Source organism: Anticarsia gemmatalis, chromosome 11 (assembly GCF_050436995.1).
Source record: "Anticarsia gemmatalis isolate Benzon Research Colony breed Stoneville strain chromosome 11, ilAntGemm2 primary, whole genome shotgun sequence".
In the NCBI taxonomy this organism is placed as follows: domain Eukaryota; kingdom Metazoa; phylum Arthropoda; class Insecta; order Lepidoptera; family Erebidae; genus Anticarsia; species Anticarsia gemmatalis.
The window spans coordinates 11,876,676-11,898,763 of NC_134755.1; the positions used below are offsets into that span (position 1 = coordinate 11,876,676).

Consider the following 22,088-nt stretch of genomic DNA (forward strand, 5'->3'; position numbering starts at 1 on the left):
CTTCTATTGCTGAAATTATAAAGTTATACTCTCGAAAATGGTGTAAAAATTATCAACACCCAAATCAAGACCGTTTTCTACTTCTTCTATTGCGGTGTTTCTTTTCTGCGTAGTAATTTTTACTAAATAAAAACTACTAAAAAAAGAACAATTAGAAAAGTGGTAGCTGGCAACTTTAGAACTAGCTGTCGAATGATCTGTCAAATACTCAACTGTCATTCATTTTTGTGAAACGGCCAGCGAAATGTCTGATTGTGCCGGTGATAATTCAAAACCACGAGTAGTGGTTCTAGGAGGTAATTAAAGCTACTTATCTCTTTTAAACTCTTCAAAAAATCCGTATCTTATGACAGTATTTTTGTCTCAGCCCGTAATCAAAAGTGACGTGTATTTTTTTTTTATTTCTTGTAACGGTCTCAGGAGTGTTAGTCATCCGTCCAGCTAAAGTTCTTTTTCGTTTGACCGTGTGATTTTGATTCAGGGTGCGGTTTCATTGGCCGGAACCTCGTGGAATATTTGATATCCAATGACTTGGTGAGCGGGCTACGCGTCGTGGACAAAACTCCACCGCAGTTGGCCTTCTTGAATCCAACTCATAGCAAAATATTTGAAGATTCCCGTGTGGAATACAAGAGCGCGAATCTTATAAATCCAAGTAAGTTAATTTTAAATTTTCTGCAGATAAAGACTGTATTTTGAGTCCTTTCTAGAACCTTTTTTTTTGTTTTATTAGTTAAATCTTCTTATCTTATTCTTATTTGAATGATCGAAACATTCTCGAGTACATTCCTGTGTCGTTTAAAATAATTCGCCATAATATTATGTGTGATAACTTTTTATCAAGAGTGTATATTATTGAAACTTGTCTCATACAAATTAATTACATTTTAACTGCACTTGACTTTCTCTAATCTCCCAAATAAACATAGATAAGATAAACTTTTTAATATTACACCAAAATACTGATAGTACTGTTTGTCTTTATGATTTACAATGCATAAACGAAAGCATGGATGAAACTATATTCTTTACAACATTGTTATCAATCTGAGGATATAGCTATGTATGGTCTAATTAACCAGTTAGGGTAAATTAAAGTGTAAGGTGGAACTATTGAGCCTTCCTTACATACAACTTCTGCGATACAAAAAAAATATAAAATCACACATTTTTCCCATTATGGTAGCCAAAGACTAGAGAATTCCACTTGTGATGATCCTTATCTAACATCCTCTAAGAAAATCGTCCCATGCCTACGATTGTCAATTCATTTACAGGACATCCATAAACACTATTTATGTAGTTAATTTATATAATATTAATTACTGTCCCAAACTTTCATCACATTTAAAACATAATTTTGTCTTTAGTCGAGCGCAATCAACTACAATCAGAATCATTTCTCATGTATTTCTTACCGGGAACAGAGAATGCCTATAGGTACGATCCTTGCAAACTTTGTTTGCTTCATTCACATCCATACATCTTGTTATACAGGACTTGGATATAAATAGTCTATCAATTAATAATTATTCTGTTGTAGACAAGCGTAATGTGTTGACTTCTCCGGTAGCATCTCATATCTTATCTGCGTATGATTCATTTCCATATTATTATATTGTCACAGTTTCACTTTTATTGTTTTACTTTATAATATTATAATGCATTCGTATTTATATAAACTATTTATAAGTGAATTGGTATAAGACTTAAGACCGTCACTAATGTTAATACAATAATGTTGACTCGTAACTTGCGTTTTAGTATGACAAGATGTATGAATGTGAATATAGCAAAAGTAGTTCGTAGAAATCAATCTTTGCTCTCTGTCTGCCCCTATGGGAAAAAGGCTTGATTTTATATCTCATAATATATGTACAATATATAATACATTAAATAATGAAAATTATCCTTAGAGTAACTGCCGAATTTATGAAATGAATACTTGAATCTATCTGTAGCATGTATTTTATTTTATCAAACATATGTGGCATTTTGAAGCTCATGTGTTTTTTGCCTAACATGTTGCGTGATGCCATCATCACTTCTGGTGGCAATCTCTCAAATCAGTTAACACTTACACATATGGTTGTAACAGACATTATATCATTAACACATTAAAGACATTAAAAAATCTGTCTTAAAAAAATCCAGTCATTACTACTACTGCAAATATTTACCAAAAAAACGTATATTTTAGCCACACGATTGCCAAACAATGCTTTCGTTCACAAGACTCGCACATCACTACATAGTATAAAACAAAGTCGCCCATTTTGTCTGTAGTCCCTTCGTATGCATAAAACTTTAAAACTACGCAACGGATTTTGATGCGGTTTTCACTAATAGAAAGAGTATTTTCTCCGACAGGTTTTTATATATAATTGAAATACATTGAACCTATATTAGCTGAGTTATAGCGATTTATGTCCAAGAAGTCAGAAAAAAAATCTAATTGAAGATTGCATTTGTGCGTGCGCCGCTTATACCGTTGGATACAAGTAAGAACAATGTATAGCAAAAACATTGGTCTTTATTAGTTCTACAAAAAAGTCCGCGATGACATATATCCAGCTTTTTTATTTAAGTCACAAAAACTACTTTTCTGTATTAAAAAAACATTTAATTCGTTGGGTGATGTTTAACTGGTGATATAACCAATAATACATATATCCTTATCAAAATAAGTAAGTTCATCATCACGAGCATTTAATTTAGATTATTTTTGCAGCTTACAGTGTGTTATTTAGATATATAGTTTAGGAGATATCACGATATTAGTATTGCGGCACGGTACGGGCCGGCCGCGGCGGCGGGGGCAGCGTCCCTATAAATAGCGCGTCGGCGGCAGCGGCTCCCCATTAGCACTTTGAAATTGGAAGCGATCGGACGCGTTTATTTATCGCAGCTCTTTGAGAAAAATAAAACGTGCTTTTCAGCGCGACAACAATAATTGTATGATAATAGTAGGTATTGTATTCTAAGGTTAGTATTAAATCGCACTTATTAGTAAGATTAGTTTTTTAAAATATAAAACCGTAATTTATGGATTGATATTTTCTATTAAGATTTTGGTTAAAATTTAAAGTTAGGTCAAAAAGATACAAAAAGTACTAAATCAAAAATTAAAATAGATAGTGTACCTACATAAATAAAGTACAATCTAATACTAAAAAATAAAAAAAAATAACATGTATATCTACCTACAGGTAGTTTTTAATTGTAGATAGTCTTTAATTTTAAATATATGGGAAACCTTTCTCATCGTTAAAATGAAAATGTATGTATACCTACCTTATATTATATTTCAAAAAATGTAGACAAAGTTAATCTTCTAAAAATAAATGTAAATAAAAAATAAGTAAAAGTAATAAAATGTAGAATGTAAATAATTTAAAAAGTAAACAAGAAAATAATAGTTAGATGTATATAACAAAAGTAGGTAAGTACATAAAAAAAAAACAAAAAATATAAAAAAACGGTACATAAAAAATAAATAATATTAAAAAGTAGGTACTACGACTTTGATCTATACATATAAGACAAAAAAAAATCTGTACATTACTTAAATATTTTTTCCAAAAACTGATAGGGGGGGCGATCAAAGAAGAGTCACAGAAACCAAAAAACATTTTAATATTTTAAACGCGGTTAAGGGAAAGAGAAGTTATTGTGAATTGAAAATTAGTATCCAATATGTGTTGGTGCCTTGACTGTATTTGTCGAAGTAGCGGGATACACGCAAACGAAGTTGCGCGGGTCAGCTAGTTTTGTAATAATGCCTTATTAGTCTAATGCTAATTGCTCATTATTCTGTCATGCATGCTATCGTTGCGTGGGCGCATGCATGCATATTTCATATACACAATTTTGTCATGGTTACACTCTCCAAACTATCTATGAAGTTAGTAAACTTGGTTTAGTAACGCGGACGAATAGTTAAACTCTGATTGGTCACTAGCATTCATTTGCGGTTCATAAGACTAGTAACGGGTAGCGTTTGCGGTATTTCAAACCCACTGGGACATAATTAACAGGATTGCGGTCAGAGGTGTAAGGAAAACGATTTTTTTCTTTGTTTCAAGTTATTTAATCAGTCACAATGTTTTGTACTTTTACGAATTCCCACAAAACAATGACGACTTGAATTTGAGTCACCTTTAGTATGCATATAATAATTATATTTTAAAAATTACATTTTTTACTTTGTGTATTACTGAATAATGTACTTTGCACTATGGTTGACGATAATATTCGTACACTATACCGGGCATAATTTGGCATGGACTGAATTTCTAGCGAATTCAAATTTGGCTTTAACTTTCTCGTTACGAAGATAAGCCTATGCGTTTTTCGGACAGCACGTCGGTAGCAAGTAACGCTTCATCAGTTTCAATACACGTAAGAAAACAGGTATTACAAGTAACACTTATAAAACGATCGCATGCTATCCATTTTCATTAGACATTACACGCGCCTCTTGGTATTGCCCTACTGAGTTCACGATTTATATCAAGTTACCGTAAAAGCAATAAAAATCGTTACCATAGTGACTGCCGACTCAGATATCGTTGAATGGATTCCCATTAATAGCAATTTGTTCGGTCATAAACCCTTTACTTTACTGACGAGTTTCTTTATGTTACCCTTCCACGCAACCTAGAGAATTGATGAGATGTAAAACGCTGACTCATGGAATAACTATAGCGGGATGACGAATTTCAAATCCCTTTTTGAGGCAGATCATGTAGCGTTCAACTCGTGACGTTATTTTTGTCGAAGTGTATTACGATGCTTATAATATTACTCGATGAACGAGTTCTTTGTAAATTCTCCCCTAAATCCTCCCTTTTTGTACTTCTGAGTGTAAAAGGGAGTGTATGCATAAATATCATTATTGCGTCAGGTTTGGAAACCCCCAAAAATCACATTTTGGGAATTCCAAACAGAAAGCCAGTTTCATACCTTATGAATAAGTATCGGATAACCTATTCGAAAGCCAAAAGGACGTCACAATGTATGGATAGGTACAGGATATGCATACAGGACAATGTATAGAAAAAAACCGTCAAAATTACGCTGCATAAAAGTTAAACCAGACGAAAAGGTTACCATTGTAAGTTACGTTTCAAAACTGTTGTTTTACACTGTTCATATCAACACGTTTCGTCAAGTCTTCGAATCACCTCAAGATAAACGGCAGACGCAATTAATTCGGAGAGCGCATACGATTATATGTAAAGTTTAGTGTTATCGTCGCGTTAACCCGTTGTTACAAATAATGTAAAAAGTATTATGTAAATATGTGCGCTAGAGCGCGAATGACGTCGGTCAAGAATATAGCTGTAATTTGGCTGATAGTTAAGACCTACATTTCGTTTTATTAGCCGTAAACCGTCAATCACGGGTGTACGGGTTCGCTGGTGAAATAATAGGTGTTCAGCAGTTAGCATTAGCATAGTTAGGGATTATTTTTTACTGTTTTAACACGAGTTATGTTTGATGTGAATCGGTCACCAATGCAGTGTCGCTGATGGTCCTCGGCCAAATAACCATGTAAAAAGTCAAATAAAAAAAGCTATTAGATGTAAGATGTTAGTGACTATTTTGCAAAGAGAAAATGTGAACACTGCGGACTTAAATTTCCGAAATGATTTGCATTCTCAGTAATTGTCGTGTGTTTATAACAGCTGCATTCAATCATAGGTCATTATTATCAATTGCTTCAAACAAGTAAGATGCGAGATCTGTACAAAGTAGCTAGCTAGTTCTAGCCATGCACTAGTTCCTTATTGCCGTGACCCGATAGCAAAATAACTCCAATCCATTAAAAACTCCCTCAGTTTATTTTCAAATTCGATACCATCTAGCGTACTCAAGTACCGAGCAATTCTAATTAGCTGCCGATATTATACACAATGTGAATCGATCCAATAAAGGCTTCATCGTGATTGGAGTGCGTTGTCATGCGAACCTTTGTGATAGGAAACAAATAAACCGTGGATATTCCGATATTGGCAAATTGGCCTACGCCGCAAAGGTCAAACCGCTGCCCGCACCTAGTTGTATGAACCGTAGCGAATGAAAATTTAATGATAGTTGTAGAACAAATGTACCCTTGTAAAATAAATACAACTGCTGGTACAAATATAAACCAGATCTGTTTTCTATTATTGTTATTGCGAGAGGTATAAAAGTACCTACGTACCCACATACCCACATACCCACATACATAAAATCGCGCCTTTTTCTCACAGGATTAGACAGAAACCAGAGAAAATAAGTCTAGTCTAAATAAATAATTTTAAAAGTAAGTTATTGAATGAAAGCAAAATTGCTTCTTCTTCTGTCTGTTTCGTGATAAAAAATTCCTTTCTGTGCCCTTAAAAGGCAATCATGTGTAAAGCCTGTCAATGGTTGTTTGTAACCTAATACCTATGCTTTTAATGAAGATCATTCCTGGAACAAGATAAATACATTTTCTTGGAATAGTTACTAGCTAGAATACTTTATACCTAAGAATTTAAATGCTTGCAGAATCTTCAAGAATACCTATACTTCTACTACCTACTCTAGCTTCATAAATTTTAACCGCATTATATACAAAGATTTTCCTTTCGACCCGAATGGAACATTAAATTTTATTTATAAAAAAACTATTTGAGAACTGGTGTTATTACACTTCAGAAATTTACCCCCTCCAGACCAATTTCACATCACAATAAAAGATTTAAAAAAAATGACTTTTAGAAGTTATGCTGTGTGTATTTGAAATAATTATCACTTGTTCCAACGGCAAAGGAAAACATCGTGATGTAACCTTCCCTGAGAGTACTTTGGAACAGTTCTTAAAGGTATGAAAAATGTAAGTAACAGAAAAAAATCCTCTAACTTTACAATATTTGTACCTTATTCCTTTATATCACAGTAATATACATTCAATACAATATAGTGACGTCATGCCCTAGATTTCAAGTTAAGAGTTAACCTTGCACACGACTAACAGTTCCAAGTACTAAATGTTATAAATAATGACCAGGAAAATAACATTATCCTTATAAACATTTAACAATAGCAGTAACGCATATACACATGACAAGTTATTGATTGAAAAGAATTAACTAATAACTAATGTACCACCGGTTTCTGAGGTACATTTAGCGGCAGTTTATCTATTCAATAGCGTTAAAACTCATATCACTCAAAACGCTATTGAATAGATAAACTAGCGCTAAATGTACTAAGAAACCGGGGGTAAGTTGACTCTTTGACAGCCTTTGGTTTCTGTAAGTTAATATTGAGTCTTCTTTATCTTGTCCTTATTCTATGTTGAGTAGGGGACAACATGTTTTCGTTCTCAAAAACATACTACGAAAAGATTTGGTTGATGTTTTTACATCTAACCGCCTGTCTAACGTCAACCTTCCTTGGCTAAGTTAAACGTAGAGTATGTCTTCTTATTCTAAGGTTAACCGTTCAAGCTCATTAGTAATGTTATTATTAAGCCGTAAAGGAAGCCGTACAGAAGTTATGCATACAAATTAACTTTACTTTTGCTTGAATACTCGCACCTGTGCTAAGCGGAATAGAAAAATCACTACATCATTTTCCAAAATTCATTTTGAGTAAACCTAGAAAATATTAAAGAAGCCTTATGTAATAGCGAACAATCATTAGTTACATTTATATGTATTTTAACCAAATGTGTCATACAGACTCAGACCCCAATATTTAGTCCGTGTGAGCTTCGAAAACTTATTAGCTTACAGATAGCTGGCTTTACCCAAAACATTGTAGATATAACCAATTTCGTCTTTATTCTATCCATGTGTAGCCTACGGACCCTTTCGACGGTTGGACGTTTTAATATTCACAGTGTATTTTGGGGTGCGTGACGGGACTGCAGAACAATCGATACTTATAGACTAGCAACAAGGTAATTGAGGCAGGAAAACGTATGTATTCCTGTGTGATAAGTAAATAGCGTTTGTTTTTTCCTTACACTGTGGAGTTCTGCGTTTAGACTAGCGTTATTTGTGGTGTAACTAGGTATCTGTTTTATTTAGTTTAATGAACTATTTTTACAAGTTTAAGATATCATTGAACTAACTGAAGGTTTATTGCCGTTTTATAACCGAGGTTTTCTAATGGTTGGTTTACTGCCTTAGTATGTTTAAGGGTCTACTCGACGACAGTAAAAAGGTATACGTGACTACGGGCTAATTACGTGGCCACGCCACTCTTTAAGAGACGTTCGTGAAACGGAGTAACTAAAATATATTAAGATTGTTTTACTCTCATAACTTACAATTGGAAAAAAATCCTAATACTCTGACACTTACACACTACGTCATAATATAATGGCATCAAGAAATCAATTCTCAGGCTTCGTAGTTTCATTTAGAGCTGTATTTTTTTTTAGGAAAAAGAGCCTTAATACCTAACCTAAGCCTGTATAACCTTGTTAATTTCCTGAACCGTATAAATCAAAATAATCGTTAAAAGCGTCCCACACGATGCGTCACACCAGCCACTATAACTTGTAATATTAAACCAGTCTTTATGAAGCCATAAAACGGAACGTTTCCCGATAAATCTAATCTCGTTAATTGATATTAATTCCGCTGTCTGATTAGTTTTGCCTCAGTAAATATTGACTAAAAGTCAGTTAATGAGATAAAAATAGTTTTTTACGAAACAAAACAATTTTTCCTTCATTAACTTACTTTGAACACATTTGTCATCTTCTGCAGTTAGTTATCGTATTATCGGATCGTAATCGTACCAAATAGCGTTCTTTAGTCTCTGTTTACCTCTTTTGTACATAGTAATAGATCGGAATATGTTTGTTGTTCATCTTCCAAATTCCTTACGAAAAACAGCCATGTGTCACAGTTAACCAGCCATTTTTTTCTGGACGCAATTCAATATATCAGTCGTTCCACATGCCCATTGTTCCTTTTTCATTAAAAGGTACTTTGGACTACACGATTTTTTGAAATCATTTAGGTACATCTCTTGCACCTTAGACCCAGTACATACACAATACAGAAAGGTAGAGACCAAAAGAACGCTTTCTGCTACAATCCCTATACCAATAGATCTCCATTTTCTTTTAAAAATTACACTGCCGCTGCCGCACTAAGAATTGCTCTTGTGTCGCAGGGACTTTTTACAACAAAGTACAACCAGACCCGGACCAATAATTTGCGAATCTCACAAATAATTGTTCCGTGTGGGAATCGAACTCACTACCTCCCGATGCAATGGTAGCGCGTGGTGGCGTAATACACTGCGCCACAGAGGCAGTCAGTCCATTCAATCTCTTTATACCCATAATGTCAATGTTATTATAAAACATTCAACTCATCTATTTTTATATGGAACTGATGGTAAAATGTAATTAGTACAGAGAGTGGTGGTCGTTTGATGTTGCCATATAACTTGATTACAGGCTCGATAATTACATCTGCCCCCGCACACGACACACACACGGCACTCGTGCACTAATTATTTTTCCTACCATGGGACAAATCTAATTTCAACTGGTCCAACGTTCTTTTTACATTTCATTTTGTGTAACCTTTTGACTGGGGACTGAAGTTGTGGATGAAAATGCATTGAGGCAGCTTTTATGAGTGGTATCGTTGGCTTACGTATGTTAGTTTAATTAGTTCGTAAGGTGGTAGAGACAGAATAAGAACAGTTTTAAAAGAAATATCTGAAAAGAGGGAGAAGTATTGTATTTGTCTCAATTAATTTAAAGATATAGAATTTCTGGCAAAATTAAGGCAGAATATGTGTTTATTTATCCTTTTACCACAGAATAAGTAATAGTACTACCGCTTTTACGAACCAATCACTGAATACAATCAACTCCAAATATAAATATTAGGTACTAACACAATACAAGCAAATATTTCAAATTCCATTAACAAACTTAGGTACAAATATATTGATAGTGTCAGTTTGAGGAAACTGTTGGAAACAAACAGCTCGATAACAATGCTAGTGAATGGTTTGGTTATAATATTCATATTGTATTGTTCGCTAATATGTCTGTGCCGGGCCATTGTCGTTCGTCGGCGCCGCACCTCGGGACTCGCTCGCAAAACAACTGGGTTTATACATCGTGTACTTTGATTACACATCATCGACACTTTATAATGTCACTCTAAATATACATTTTACATTCTTGTAGACATTTGATCGTTATGCGCCCATGAGTAACGAAAGGACTTATCAATCTCAACAGTAACTAGAACTTCTTAAAGCAAGCTGAATTTTACATACTAATGATAAAAAGCTGAAGAGAGTGCTTGTTTGTTTGTATGAAGTAACAACATTAGATATACAGTTATCTTAATTGAGATCTCATCTTTTAGAAGTTATATTTTATAAATAAGGTTCTTTTCTAATTAAACACTCATGAGAAATGCAGTTCAATTAACATCGCAGGTACGTTTTACGAAATCAATGAAGCAAGCAAGGGCAGTTTGTAGGGATAGCAGGAAAAGGCACTTTTTGTTCTCAGCCTACACCCATGGGAGACAGTGAGCGTGTTTTTGTTCGTTACTATATCACGTTTCCTCATATCCTTCCAGTTATTTTTTCTCCTCAATTCTCCGATTCTTGAATTTCTAATAATCGTATATCCCCCGTCCTAGATTTCAATAACGAGCCCTTATAAACCTTTGTGACTCGATATTACATTCTATTATTAACATAAAATGTTTTATCCATGGTTACCGAGCTTACCTGCTTCAAGGAGAATATCCTTCATCGTTTTTATACGTTGTTTTTTTAACTTTACACCTGTTTGATCGTTACATGGTGCATAAAGTATATTGTAATATTATTATACATATAATATAGACTTACTTGATTAACTCGTAAATTATATTATTCGACCATGAAGAAACTTAGCCTGTCTTCCAAACTATTTTGAAGTCGGCTACCAGTGTCACCGGATGCACTGCCTATCTGACCTCCACAACCCAGTTACCTGGGTTATAACACGATACCCTATGGTAAGACTGGTTGTCAGACTTTGAAGCTTCTGACTACTGTTAACGACTGTCAAAGATCTTTGAAAGTGACAGCCGGGACCCACTATTTAACATGCCTTCCGTAACACGAAACACAGTTCGGTTGTTAGGCTGAAAATTGCTGGAAGGCGGGTCGATAAAATTTAAAGGTTTCTGTACTGCAAACAACTATAATGTCGTATACCACATTATTTCGAGACATGCACTCAGATACTAATTCTTCTATTCAGGTCAATTTGTTTGATGCATATTTTATAAAGAAAATCAGAATCGAATCAAGTCGAAATGTCTACCATATGACATCTAAAATATTGTGACGAGTTTCTTGCCAAATCTTTTAATTAGCCCTACCTTCCGAACCGGCAGTAAATTCACGTAATGTATTTGACTATCATAAATGGTCTACACTTGACCTAAATGATTTGATTTTCATTGTATATAAACTTCAGTCACCTCAAGTTATACTTAACGACTTAATACACTCTTCGACTTCTTCTTCTTGTCGTATGGTTAGTGGTAAACCTATGGTCAAAGTTGTTCATGCCGCCCGAGGGCCTTTACGTGGCTTAACGACTGTTATCTTAATTGACAACAAACGAGACCGACTTTTTACATGCCTTCCGAAGCACGGAGACGCCCTGTTCAAATACCACTATGGTATGACCGCGCCAAGGTTTGCTTAAGCCACAGATCGTTTACCGATCGGTGAACGCAACTGGCTATGGCTGTATACTCGACTGTAACCTTCAATTTGTTCCCCAGCATCATGCGCATCAGCGCTAGACCCTGGCGACGGTGCCCCATGGGGTCTGGTGGCGAACTGCGCCGGCGAGACCAGGGTGGGGCAGACGGAGGCCGTATACTCCGAGGGCATCTACACCCTCAGTGCGAATGTGGCTAAGCAGTGCGCCAAGCTGAAGGTGCCGCGGCTTGTGGAGATCTCCTGCGGACAGATGTATAGTAGTGACAAGGTGGGTAGTAAATCATACTTAACTTTTATTATTGTTCATTGTTTGTTCGTTATACGTACCCGCGTTGCCCTTTGCAGTAAATGGTGAAGAGATAATACGCCAGGAAACTTATTGTATAACCACTCACGAAGAATCAAAATCGTGAATAACAGACGTATCTTTAAGAGAAAGATAGAGAGAGAGAGAGAGAGAGAGAGAGAGAGAGAGAGAGAGAGAGAGAGAGAGAGAGAGATTATTGTTAAAAGTTTGCAACAACTGATAATGTTAATACAAAGAGCGGGCCTGGCCTTTCATCCTCTTTGTTACAAAAGAAAAGGTATCAGCACCAAAAGATCTAGCTTAGCTCTTCCTAAAGCTGCAAGTTATTGCCTTCACCCCAGTTTTCCAGCTAAAAAACCCTTTAGCGCTAGTTTTATAGTATCTCATTCGGAACGCCACTTCATATCAGTAAGGACATTTGAAAAGCTTCAAATAAATATTAAACATGTTATATGGAGTGATAAATCGGCGCTACTTCCGTTCGAGCCCGTAACCTCGTCCGCTGTGACATTGAGGTGATGACGTCACTGATGGGTACTACTGATAATGTGACGTCAATGCCTGCTTGACTGGTGGCAGAGGAAGTCGAGATGGTTGTCGATGTCTTTAAAAAGTACTTAATTTTGTCGCACCTAAATCGAGGTGGTAAATTATCGTCATGTTTATTATAAAAAAGGTGACGGGTATTTTTTAAGACCCTGTTTTACATTAAGAGATAATATTGGGTGTTGAGAGTGAACAGTCACACAACAAACAGAAGTTAAAGGTAGTCTTCACCTACTTGTAACTTGAAAAAATAATTTCGGATCTTTATAATAGGATCACCACGCCGCTACCATTGCGTCGGAAGGTCGTAGGTTCGATTCCCACACGACACGTTGAGTTGTTTGAGCCTGTTGTACTTTGTGTCCGTTATTTGTATGTTTGTTTAAGTCCCCGCGACACAAGAGCAATACTTAGTAAGGGAGTTGTCTTTTTAAAAAAAATATATGTTTAACCTAGTAGTCAGGATTCCATACATCGGTTATTACTACAGACTTATTATGTTTTCGTCTTGTAGCCACAAAAAGAAGAATGTCCAATGGAGCCGTGGACGACGGAGGGTCGTATGAAGATGAAGGTGGAACAGGAGCTCAAGAGCCTGGAGCCGGAGCTGAACTACACCATCATCAGGCCGGCCATCGTGTACGGCATCGCTGACAGGAGGAGTTTGAGTAAGTTACCTTTATAAAGACACAAAGCAAAAGAAAACTAACGAACGGTTTCACCACTTCTAGTTGCTGTCACCTGTCGGTAAATAATCTGTGGGTTAAGCAACCCTCAACGCGGTCAATACATAGATGAGTGATCGCATATTGGTGAACTGAGCGTCTCCGTGCTTCACAGAGTACGTTTAATATTGGCCCCAGTTGTTGTCAATTAAAATAACAGACGTTAAGCCAAAGGCATTTCGGGTAGCTTGAACAACTTTGATACTAGGTTGACCACTAGGTAATCATACTATAACATAACATTGTTGACAGTTGCTTTCAAAAACTGGCTGTCACTTTTATTTGTTAGGTGGGTTATCTGGCAGTTATAAGCTGTAATACTGTCCCTTAAGATTGTGTAGTAGATACTTAAGTTAAATATTTTATTGTTTACTTGTTAGCTGTCGTCATTTTCTTAAAAAATAATGTAATATTTTAACTAAAACAGGTTTTCTAAATTTACATTGTTTTTTGTTTTGCTCTCCTTCGAAAATGTCAAATGCAAATTCAAAGTACCTACCCTTTAGAACATGAATGTGGGACTACAAAACAACACGATAAACAAACTTTTTGTATGTATTTATTACGTTCGAGTTGTTTTGGTTTAACACTTAGTTAGATAAAAAAACCATATCATCGACTTAGGTGTGTACGTAGTCACATTTCTGCAGAGATGAATGGTAAAAAATACTCCCGTGTAATCGAGGTCGAACCTATCGCCATATACCGGGCAGGTCACCATACTCCCGACTACCTACTATTGAAAATATTCACTATTGAAATCGTAGAATATAAAAATCCAATAGCACATAGCCTGATCGGGGAATTGACCCCTTGTCCTTATCATCAGAAGTCGTATACACTACTGGTTTTTGTCCCGGGGATTCGAACCCGAAACCTCATGCGCGGCAGTCGCATACACCACCACTGAACCCTCGAAACATAAAACAGTTTATTGATAATAGAATACGGGAATTAACGCGAACACGCATTTTACTTTAAAATGCCTAACGTCCTAACGCACTCCTGTCAAACTTATGACAGAAACAGTTTTTTAAACATAATTATTTGTAAACAGCCCCACGCCTCCTCTACGGCGGGATCTACAAACATCTAAACGAGACAATGAAGCTGCTCTGGACGGCAGACCTGAAGATGAACACGGTCCACGTTAGGGACGTCTGCCGTGCCATCTGGACCCTCGGCACGAGGCCCGACGCCAACAGGCAGATATACAACGTGGTCGACGAAGCTAACAGCACGCAGGGCACTCTCGCCGAGATCGTCGCTGATATATTCAAGATTAACCACGATTATTACGGCACTGCTATTTCTACTTTAGCTAAGGTATGGAGATTAGAGCTATTGAAATTTTACCAGCTATTTGATTCGTATGGAAATATCCTACTGTCCTACTAATATTAGGTCGGGGAAAAAGTCTTTTCGCAAATAATAATAAAATAATTTGTAATAAAATCTTTTCTCTACACAAAAAACCTCGATATTTGGGTACCTCATGAACTCACTGAAAGAAACCTAATAAACCGTGTACTCATTTGCGATTGTTGAAGCCAAAGAGATTTTATTACAAGTTCATACATACTATAATGCATGTAGGATAGTAGGATATTTCCATACGGATCACTTTGCTAGTAAAACTAGAACAATTTCAATAGCTTAACTATCAGAATAACACAAAGGCTACTTTTTATCCCATAGTTCCCAAGGGATTGGGATTTACACGGTAAGGGTTTCCACGCGGACGTTGTCGCGGGCGGCTTCCTGTAAATCATAAATGGAGAGATAAAAGTATTCTTCTTTAAAACATAGATTTGTAAACTGTACGCCAAATTGTAGCCATTGTTCAGCTATTTCAGTCGATTTTTTAGTCTTACGAACAATATAAGAGCTGGTTTGCTTATCACCGTTATTTTTGAATTGGATTTGATGGACACAGCGGACGCAGATTCTTAATTTACTCAAAGGCTCAACACCAGACACTGTGAATTCCATTTACTCAAAACTTTCGGCTGAAGAAGTCGCATATAAAAAATATACCTTGTTGTAGATGACACGGACAGTTTTTTTAGAACATCTAGTCTTAGGCATTTAACATTTTTAAACATTAGGTCGGGGAAAAAGTCTTTTCGCATTATAGTATTTATGAACTTGTAATTAAATGTCTTTGGCTTCAAGAATCACAAATGAGTACACGGTACAGTTTTCTTTCAGTGACCTCGTGGGGTACCCAAATATCGAACTTTTTTGTGTAGAGAAAAGATTTTATTACAAGTTCATTCATACTATAATGCGAAAAGACTTTTTCCTCGACCTAATATTTTGTAATGTAAACGGCATTTCCGCCTCACGTCAACACCATTATGCTTTTACACAGAAATAATATTTGGAATGTGTCCAAAATGCATGCCAATTTATTTCCAGGACGAAAACTATGTTCCAATTACTTATTTTTTATGTAAACTAGTCTAGACTATATTAAAATAGAATAGCAATGACTAACGCAAAACACGAAAACATCCGAAACTAGCAAGAATTCCATATATACAAAAAATTTAAAGACGTGAACAGTGTCTATTACGCGTTCACAGCTAACGTCTGAACCGTTTTTAATGAAATTTTGTATGCAGACTTAAGACCCGAATGTATAATTACAAATATAAGTTAATTTTTTTTTTAAATCAATCACCTCTTGCAGGAAATCCATAGTAATATTATAAATGCGAAAATAACTTTGTCTGTCTGTTACTCAATCACGCCTAAACCACTTAACCAATTTGCATGAGATTTGGCTACTTTTTACCTCGGGAAAATTACGCATTTTCATGGGAAAAATCAGATGGCGGACGAAGTCACGGGTAAAAGCTAGTAGGATATAAAATATTGAACATTTAACCTTACATTTGTTTGCCAGACATTTTGGCACAAGCCAGGGCCTACTCAAAACGTATAATTTTTTATTAATCCCTGTGTGATAAGGTAATAGTTACACGTATTAATGAGCTAACTTACGTACACGCAGAACGACATCGCGTCGGTGGCGGAGGAGGCGAACGACAAGCACCTGACGGCGTGGGCCGCCATGTGCCGCGCGCACTGCCTGCCGCACACGCCGCTGGAGCCGTCGGCCGGCCCCGAGCTGCTGCTCAACAAGCAGCTGTGCCTCGACGGCTCCAAGCTGCGCCAGCTGCTGCAGCTCGACGTGCCCAAGCCCACCGTCGACAGGCTACGAGAGGTAAAGATTTAGAAGTATTTAAATTTACCATCTTACTTTTCCTTGTCCAATAGTCAACTTAATGATGATCCTAGTTTTGTTTTATCCTGAAGGTGTTAAGGTGTCTCTATGTTTTAAGGACCCAAAATGATTTAAGACAGGTATCTTCCTACAATTTAGTTGCAGTCAAACACTGTAAATCTTGTTATAAGTTTTTTAATTCTAGCAATAATTGTCTGCAGCGATTTGCAATTGACAACATTTCATTTTTATAAGTAACATATATTATCATTTTATTCTAAACTAGATGTGAAATAAAAGGACCCTTATTTTTTATTTTTGTGATATTTAGTTATTTTCATTCACGATTTTCACTTTGAAAATTGTTTCATTCTAAACGGACGTAAGTGCCAAATGACGTCACATATACGGCGGAATAGCATAATGCTTTTGCCTCACAAGTCACATCATTTTGAAAAAAAAATATATAAATGTCAGTGTCTTGTCAACCTGGCGCGTCTATCGTATTATTGTTTGCTTACAAATACATTAATTGTTTTATAAGTTATTATTTTCCGTTCTCCGTTATTTATAAGTCATAAAAGTATCTGAAGGATTCCAAGTTGCTGATAGCGGGAACTTGCGCATAGTAAATTACTTAATGCTTTTGGAATATATGCACGAAAACATACTTACTTATGCATTACTTTGTCCATATTTTCTGAAGAATGTGAGAAGCGTAAAATAGACTCAGGACTAATCCTGAATTATTGTGGTAAACATCAGCCTCCTTTAAATGACTACAGCATATTTAATTTAATGCTCCAGTATATACACCAGCAGCAAGACCATAGCTATAGGGATTTTAATCAGTTCTGTCAATATGCTCAAAGTGAAAAGGTGATTAACAGTGTGGCTGAAGCAACAAAAGATCAAGCAGATTCAAAGCTGTGGCATTCCATGTGTCAGGGAAGAGTCACTGGTTCTAGGATCTATGAAGCAGTACATTGTCAAACAGGAGATGGTGTTTTTGTGCAAAGTATCTTAGGTGGCTATAAGGTGCCTGAATTTAAAGCCATAAGACGAAGTAAAACATTATAAAAACAATTAATTAAAATATTAGAAAATGATTTTGGAGTTATTCTAAGTTCAGGCCTAATTCTAATTTCCCCTGTTGTTGGTGTTCCACCAAATGGGATTTCTGCGAAATTAGTTCTGGAGATAAAATGCCCAATAAGTGGAAAAACAATCAAGAATTATGTTAAAAATGGCGAACTCCAAGGATAATGTAAGGCCCAAATAATGGTTCAGTCAGATGCATGCTGAAAGATCTGTTTTGTATTGCTGGTCCAACTTTTGAACAGACAAAATTAATACACAAATTGAGTATGATGCAAATTACACTACAAAGATTTTAGAAGACGCTGAACCATTCTTGAAGCAATATATTGTTAAGACTATTTTAGAAAGAGTTAAATAAAACAAATTGAAATTAGTTTACGTCTTTTTATTATAGGACTATGGAGATTCATTGACCCACATGCTACTGTGACTTTTTCATCTGAATGTTGAATTAGTTTATTATACATATATATAACAGTGTGGCTTGAGTATCTTAAACACGGACACACCACACCCACAGCATTACACTATTCTTGCTTGTTTGAGTTAGGCGCAGCAAAAAATTGTTTTCGATCGTCTCCAGAACTGTTTTCGTAAGATGGTACAAAACAATATTTGAGATCCTTCGTAACCCTATACTGTTTACTAGGATTCATTTAGAGAAATCTATAATGTTTAAAGTTCATAAATGATGCGAAATACTTCAGTAACCTATTTACTGTGGTATTTTCGTGTTTGTTTACTTTAAAACATTATTGACATTTCAAATGTCAATCTACATAATTTTTATTCAAATTGCAAAGGCAAAGGTAAGACGTTATTCTTCCGTATATGTGACGTCATAGCGTATTTTTTGGTTTTTATTTTATTTCTCCCGAAATATTGAGCCAAAAAATATAAAAAAATATGTTTTGTATTCAGGATGAGAAAATAAAGAAATGGTATTTTTATTTTAGGTACTTTAAAATTTTGAAATGTTGTCAATTATTGGTCTTCCTCATTGGGTAACAATAAGGTTCCCAATTTCATATTAACTTGTCCCGTTTATAAATACGTGATACCTTCATGTAATATTCAACATTATTGTTAAAAATTACATGTTTATAATTAAAAAATTAAAGAAAATTTACTTCACCTTTTCAGTCAAACACACTGTTAGCCTCCTGCTCTAACTCTTAAAGTATAAACTCAAATTACTAATTTATTTATTTATTTCCAGGTATTGGACGACTACGCTTCCATGAACCTATTCCCTAAGGACCTGCTCCTATGACCGACCAACTGAGACGATTTTATACCACAACTATACATAATAACTACGAAGACAACGTTGAACGCACTTACGTTTATGTTTACATATAGCAATATATCGGTCACAATTCAGTAATATAAGGGCCAGTTTCACTGCTGGATAAGTGGCGGGTTAACTATCTGACAGATAAAGTTACAAATGTAACCGCGGCCTCTGTGACGCAGTAGTTAAGGTGGTTGCCACGCCACTACCAGTGCATCGGGAAGTAGTGTGTTCGATTCCCACACGGAACAAATATTTGTGCGATCTACAAACAGTTGTTTCACGTCTGGTTGTACTTTGCATCCGTTGGTTGTATGTTTGTAAAAGATACAACTGCGATTCTTAGTGCGGGAGTTATCTTTAAAAAAAAACATCATCTAAATATCATTGGCCTGTCAGATCATCAGATGTTCGTTTGTTATGAAAAGACCTGACAAAATTTCTATCAATTAAGTTAACCGCTACTTATCCAGGAGTATTGAAGCTGGTTATAAATGTGTCAGTGTTGAATGTATAGACAGACCTTCCTTTAGCTTGAGACAGTGATGGCGTCCCGACATTATTACATGGGATGTTGTTACAGTCTTCAACGTGCATTTCCAGTAGTTTACATATTATAGAGTTTACTGTTGTATTCAAAAATGGTTGTCTTTACACCTACCTACGACTGTGACAAAATAAGAAGCATAGACAAATTTAGTGTCTAAAAATTATAAACTGAAAATACTTTTCAGACAGTCTGGTCGACTAGTTATCGCTCAGAAAAGTAAGATATTCTCGATAGTATTATTTAATGTATATTTTAGTTGTTCATGAATAAAACTTGCTCAAAAATTCATATAGAACAGGACATGAGATTAAAGTCGACTGGCTTCTGTGCCTGTTTCTTTAGGTGTAAAGACAATCATCATAATGTATAAACGTAATCGATGTGACCCCTTGTGGCCGACCGCGTGCTTCGCTTGCGAAACTTTTCAACATCATTATTTCAAACATTAAGCTATTAAACCTTTTTGATTCTTATATTTTTAATGCAACACTGTGATAACAAGTGAGACATTTTAAAGCGAAAAAAAAAATCTTCCGTAATAGTATTTTTTTAAAGAAATGTGACAATAACTTATTAAAAGACATTCGAACTAACCATAGTCTTATATATTAAGGAATCGAAGACTGTGAATACCAAAAAGCAATTCTATAATTTTGCTTTTGTTTTAACTTCGAAATTCTGCATTTACAATTCCATCCAGAATGAATTGAAATAGTTTTTTATGACTTACGAAATACGAGTATGTTATAGCTCAAGTTAGTATAGTACTTAAAGTATTCCTTTTTTATAATAATGGTGCAAAAACTATTTAGTTTGTATGGCTTGTACTCTCTTAAATAATAATTTTACTCGTTATTTTGATACACTATTATTGTAAGGTTTAGACGTTACCTAAAGTAAATTAGTTTTTTTAATCTATACTGTACTATTGACTCCTCTATTGGTATACAGTCTGCAAAATTAAATCGAACAAAAATCATAATAACCTGCTATTTTGAACAGAAAACAATTTTATTTTAAGCTTAAAAAAACACTATTAAATACGCGCTGTAACTTAAAGTAACTCGAGAAAAAGCACTTTTCGAGATAAATCACGCAATTTCATAAATGTGGTGTCATTCTAAGACACTACATAGTTTGTAACAATATACTTAAAGTATCTACTCGCTTGCGAGAAACAGAGTTGCAATCACTAAATTATATCAATATTACCCAGAAATTTAATTTCGTTTACCCATTTTATAAACATCAAGTATCACCATCTCTCTCTTTACATAACTATTAGAAAGAGACACCAAGACATAATACCTTCTACTTGTCAAGAGTAGCTCGTAGTTTGGTAACGTGCCCGGTTTAACGGCAATAGATGGCCTCCTATTATATGAAACTCACGTTGTTACTGGTGAAACGTGGGTGTATTACATACCCACACCTTCGGGTATAACAGTCGCGATATTGTGTATGTATTTCACTCAAAAATACAATATAAAATACTTGGTGTTTTGCGAAATGGGTCGTATTTAGTCCTATTTAGTATTTTAAGTAAAAGTCATGTTAATTAAGAGCTTAATTTCTTTAAGTTGGCCTACACAATGTCATAGTAAAATAAACGTCTCAAATTGTATTCCGTCATTAAAAGTAAATAGTATTCTGTAATGTTAAGAAGATAACTTACTCTAAACATATAAGAGTTTGCAGGTGGAATTTACATGAGTCACCATTAACAATATTTTAAAACCTATGTACTTAGCACGTCAAATCCCGATCTCAATAAATTGTTAACACTCGCGATCAGTATGTGTATCACGTATCCTTGTTGAAAATTAGTGTACATCAAATTTATTTAGTACATTGCTGCTTTGACTTAACATTAACTAGTGAATTAACACTTATAATCTAGAGGCGCCCATAGCCAGTTGCGCTCACCGGTCGGTAAACGATCTGTGGGTTAAGCAACCCTTGGCGCGGTCATTCCATAGATGGGTGGTATTTGAGCTGAGCGCCTCCGTGCTTCGGAGGGCACGTAAAAAGTCGGTCCCGGTTGTTGTCTGCTATGATAACAGTCGTTAAGCCATGTCAAAGGCCTTTCGGGCGGCTTGAACAACTTTTCTAAAATAATTGTGAGGTATTGTAATGTCAAAGCAGCAGTGTACTACATAGTGACTCTCACCTACACTGAGGTACACTAAGTAAGCTGATATTTAGCTCAATAATTAAATAAGCGTGCGATAAACTAACCAATATCTTAATAAAAACATGTACTTTAGACGTGTGTACAGAATCCACTTGCAAAGTCTTAAAATGTCCTTTCAACTGCCGAAATAATAAGATTGAGTTGCTTTCTATTCCAACGTTTATATTCCACGAGTATGTAAGCGAGATTAGTTAAGATATGAGAGAGCTTGTCTTATTTTATTTTACGATATCTGTAACGTCTATTGTGTAATAAATACTTTATACGTATACTTGCAATTTTTATTTTACTTCAAAGTACCTAACTAAAATACCAATCCACACAGAACCTTCATAATAAATCACCATATATTGGGAAAAACTGTAACTGTAACAAAATAAAAATCTGT

The 22,088-nt window shown here is 35.3% G+C and overlaps 1 protein-coding gene across 1 annotated transcript; it reads left to right on the plus strand.

Moving 5' to 3' along the window:
• Positions 1–168: 168 nt before the first annotated feature.
• Positions 169–21,969, plus strand: LOC142976411 (uncharacterized). Its single transcript, XM_076119747.1, has 7 exons — positions 169–296; positions 482–655; positions 11,811–12,019; positions 13,119–13,272; positions 14,387–14,655; positions 16,349–16,561; positions 18,882–21,969. The coding sequence occupies exons 1-7, from the start codon at positions 245–247 to the stop codon at positions 18,933–18,935; spliced, it is 1,125 nt and encodes a 374-aa protein (XP_075975862.1). The 5' UTR covers positions 169–244; the 3' UTR covers positions 18,936–21,969.
• Positions 21,970–22,088: the final 119 nt, after the last annotated feature.

Coding starts and splice junctions, on each gene's coding strand:
- LOC142976411 (XM_076119747.1), top strand. CDS start 245: ATGTCTGATTGTGCCGGTGATAATTCAAAACCACGAGTAGTGGTTCTA. Junction 12,020..13,118: donor AGATGTATAGTAGTGACAAG/GTGGGTAGTAAA, acceptor TTCGTCTTGTAG/CCACAAAAAGAAGAATGTCC. Junction 16,562..18,881: donor CCGTCGACAGGCTACGAGAG/GTAAAGATTTAG, acceptor ATTTATTTCCAG/GTATTGGACGACTACGCTTC.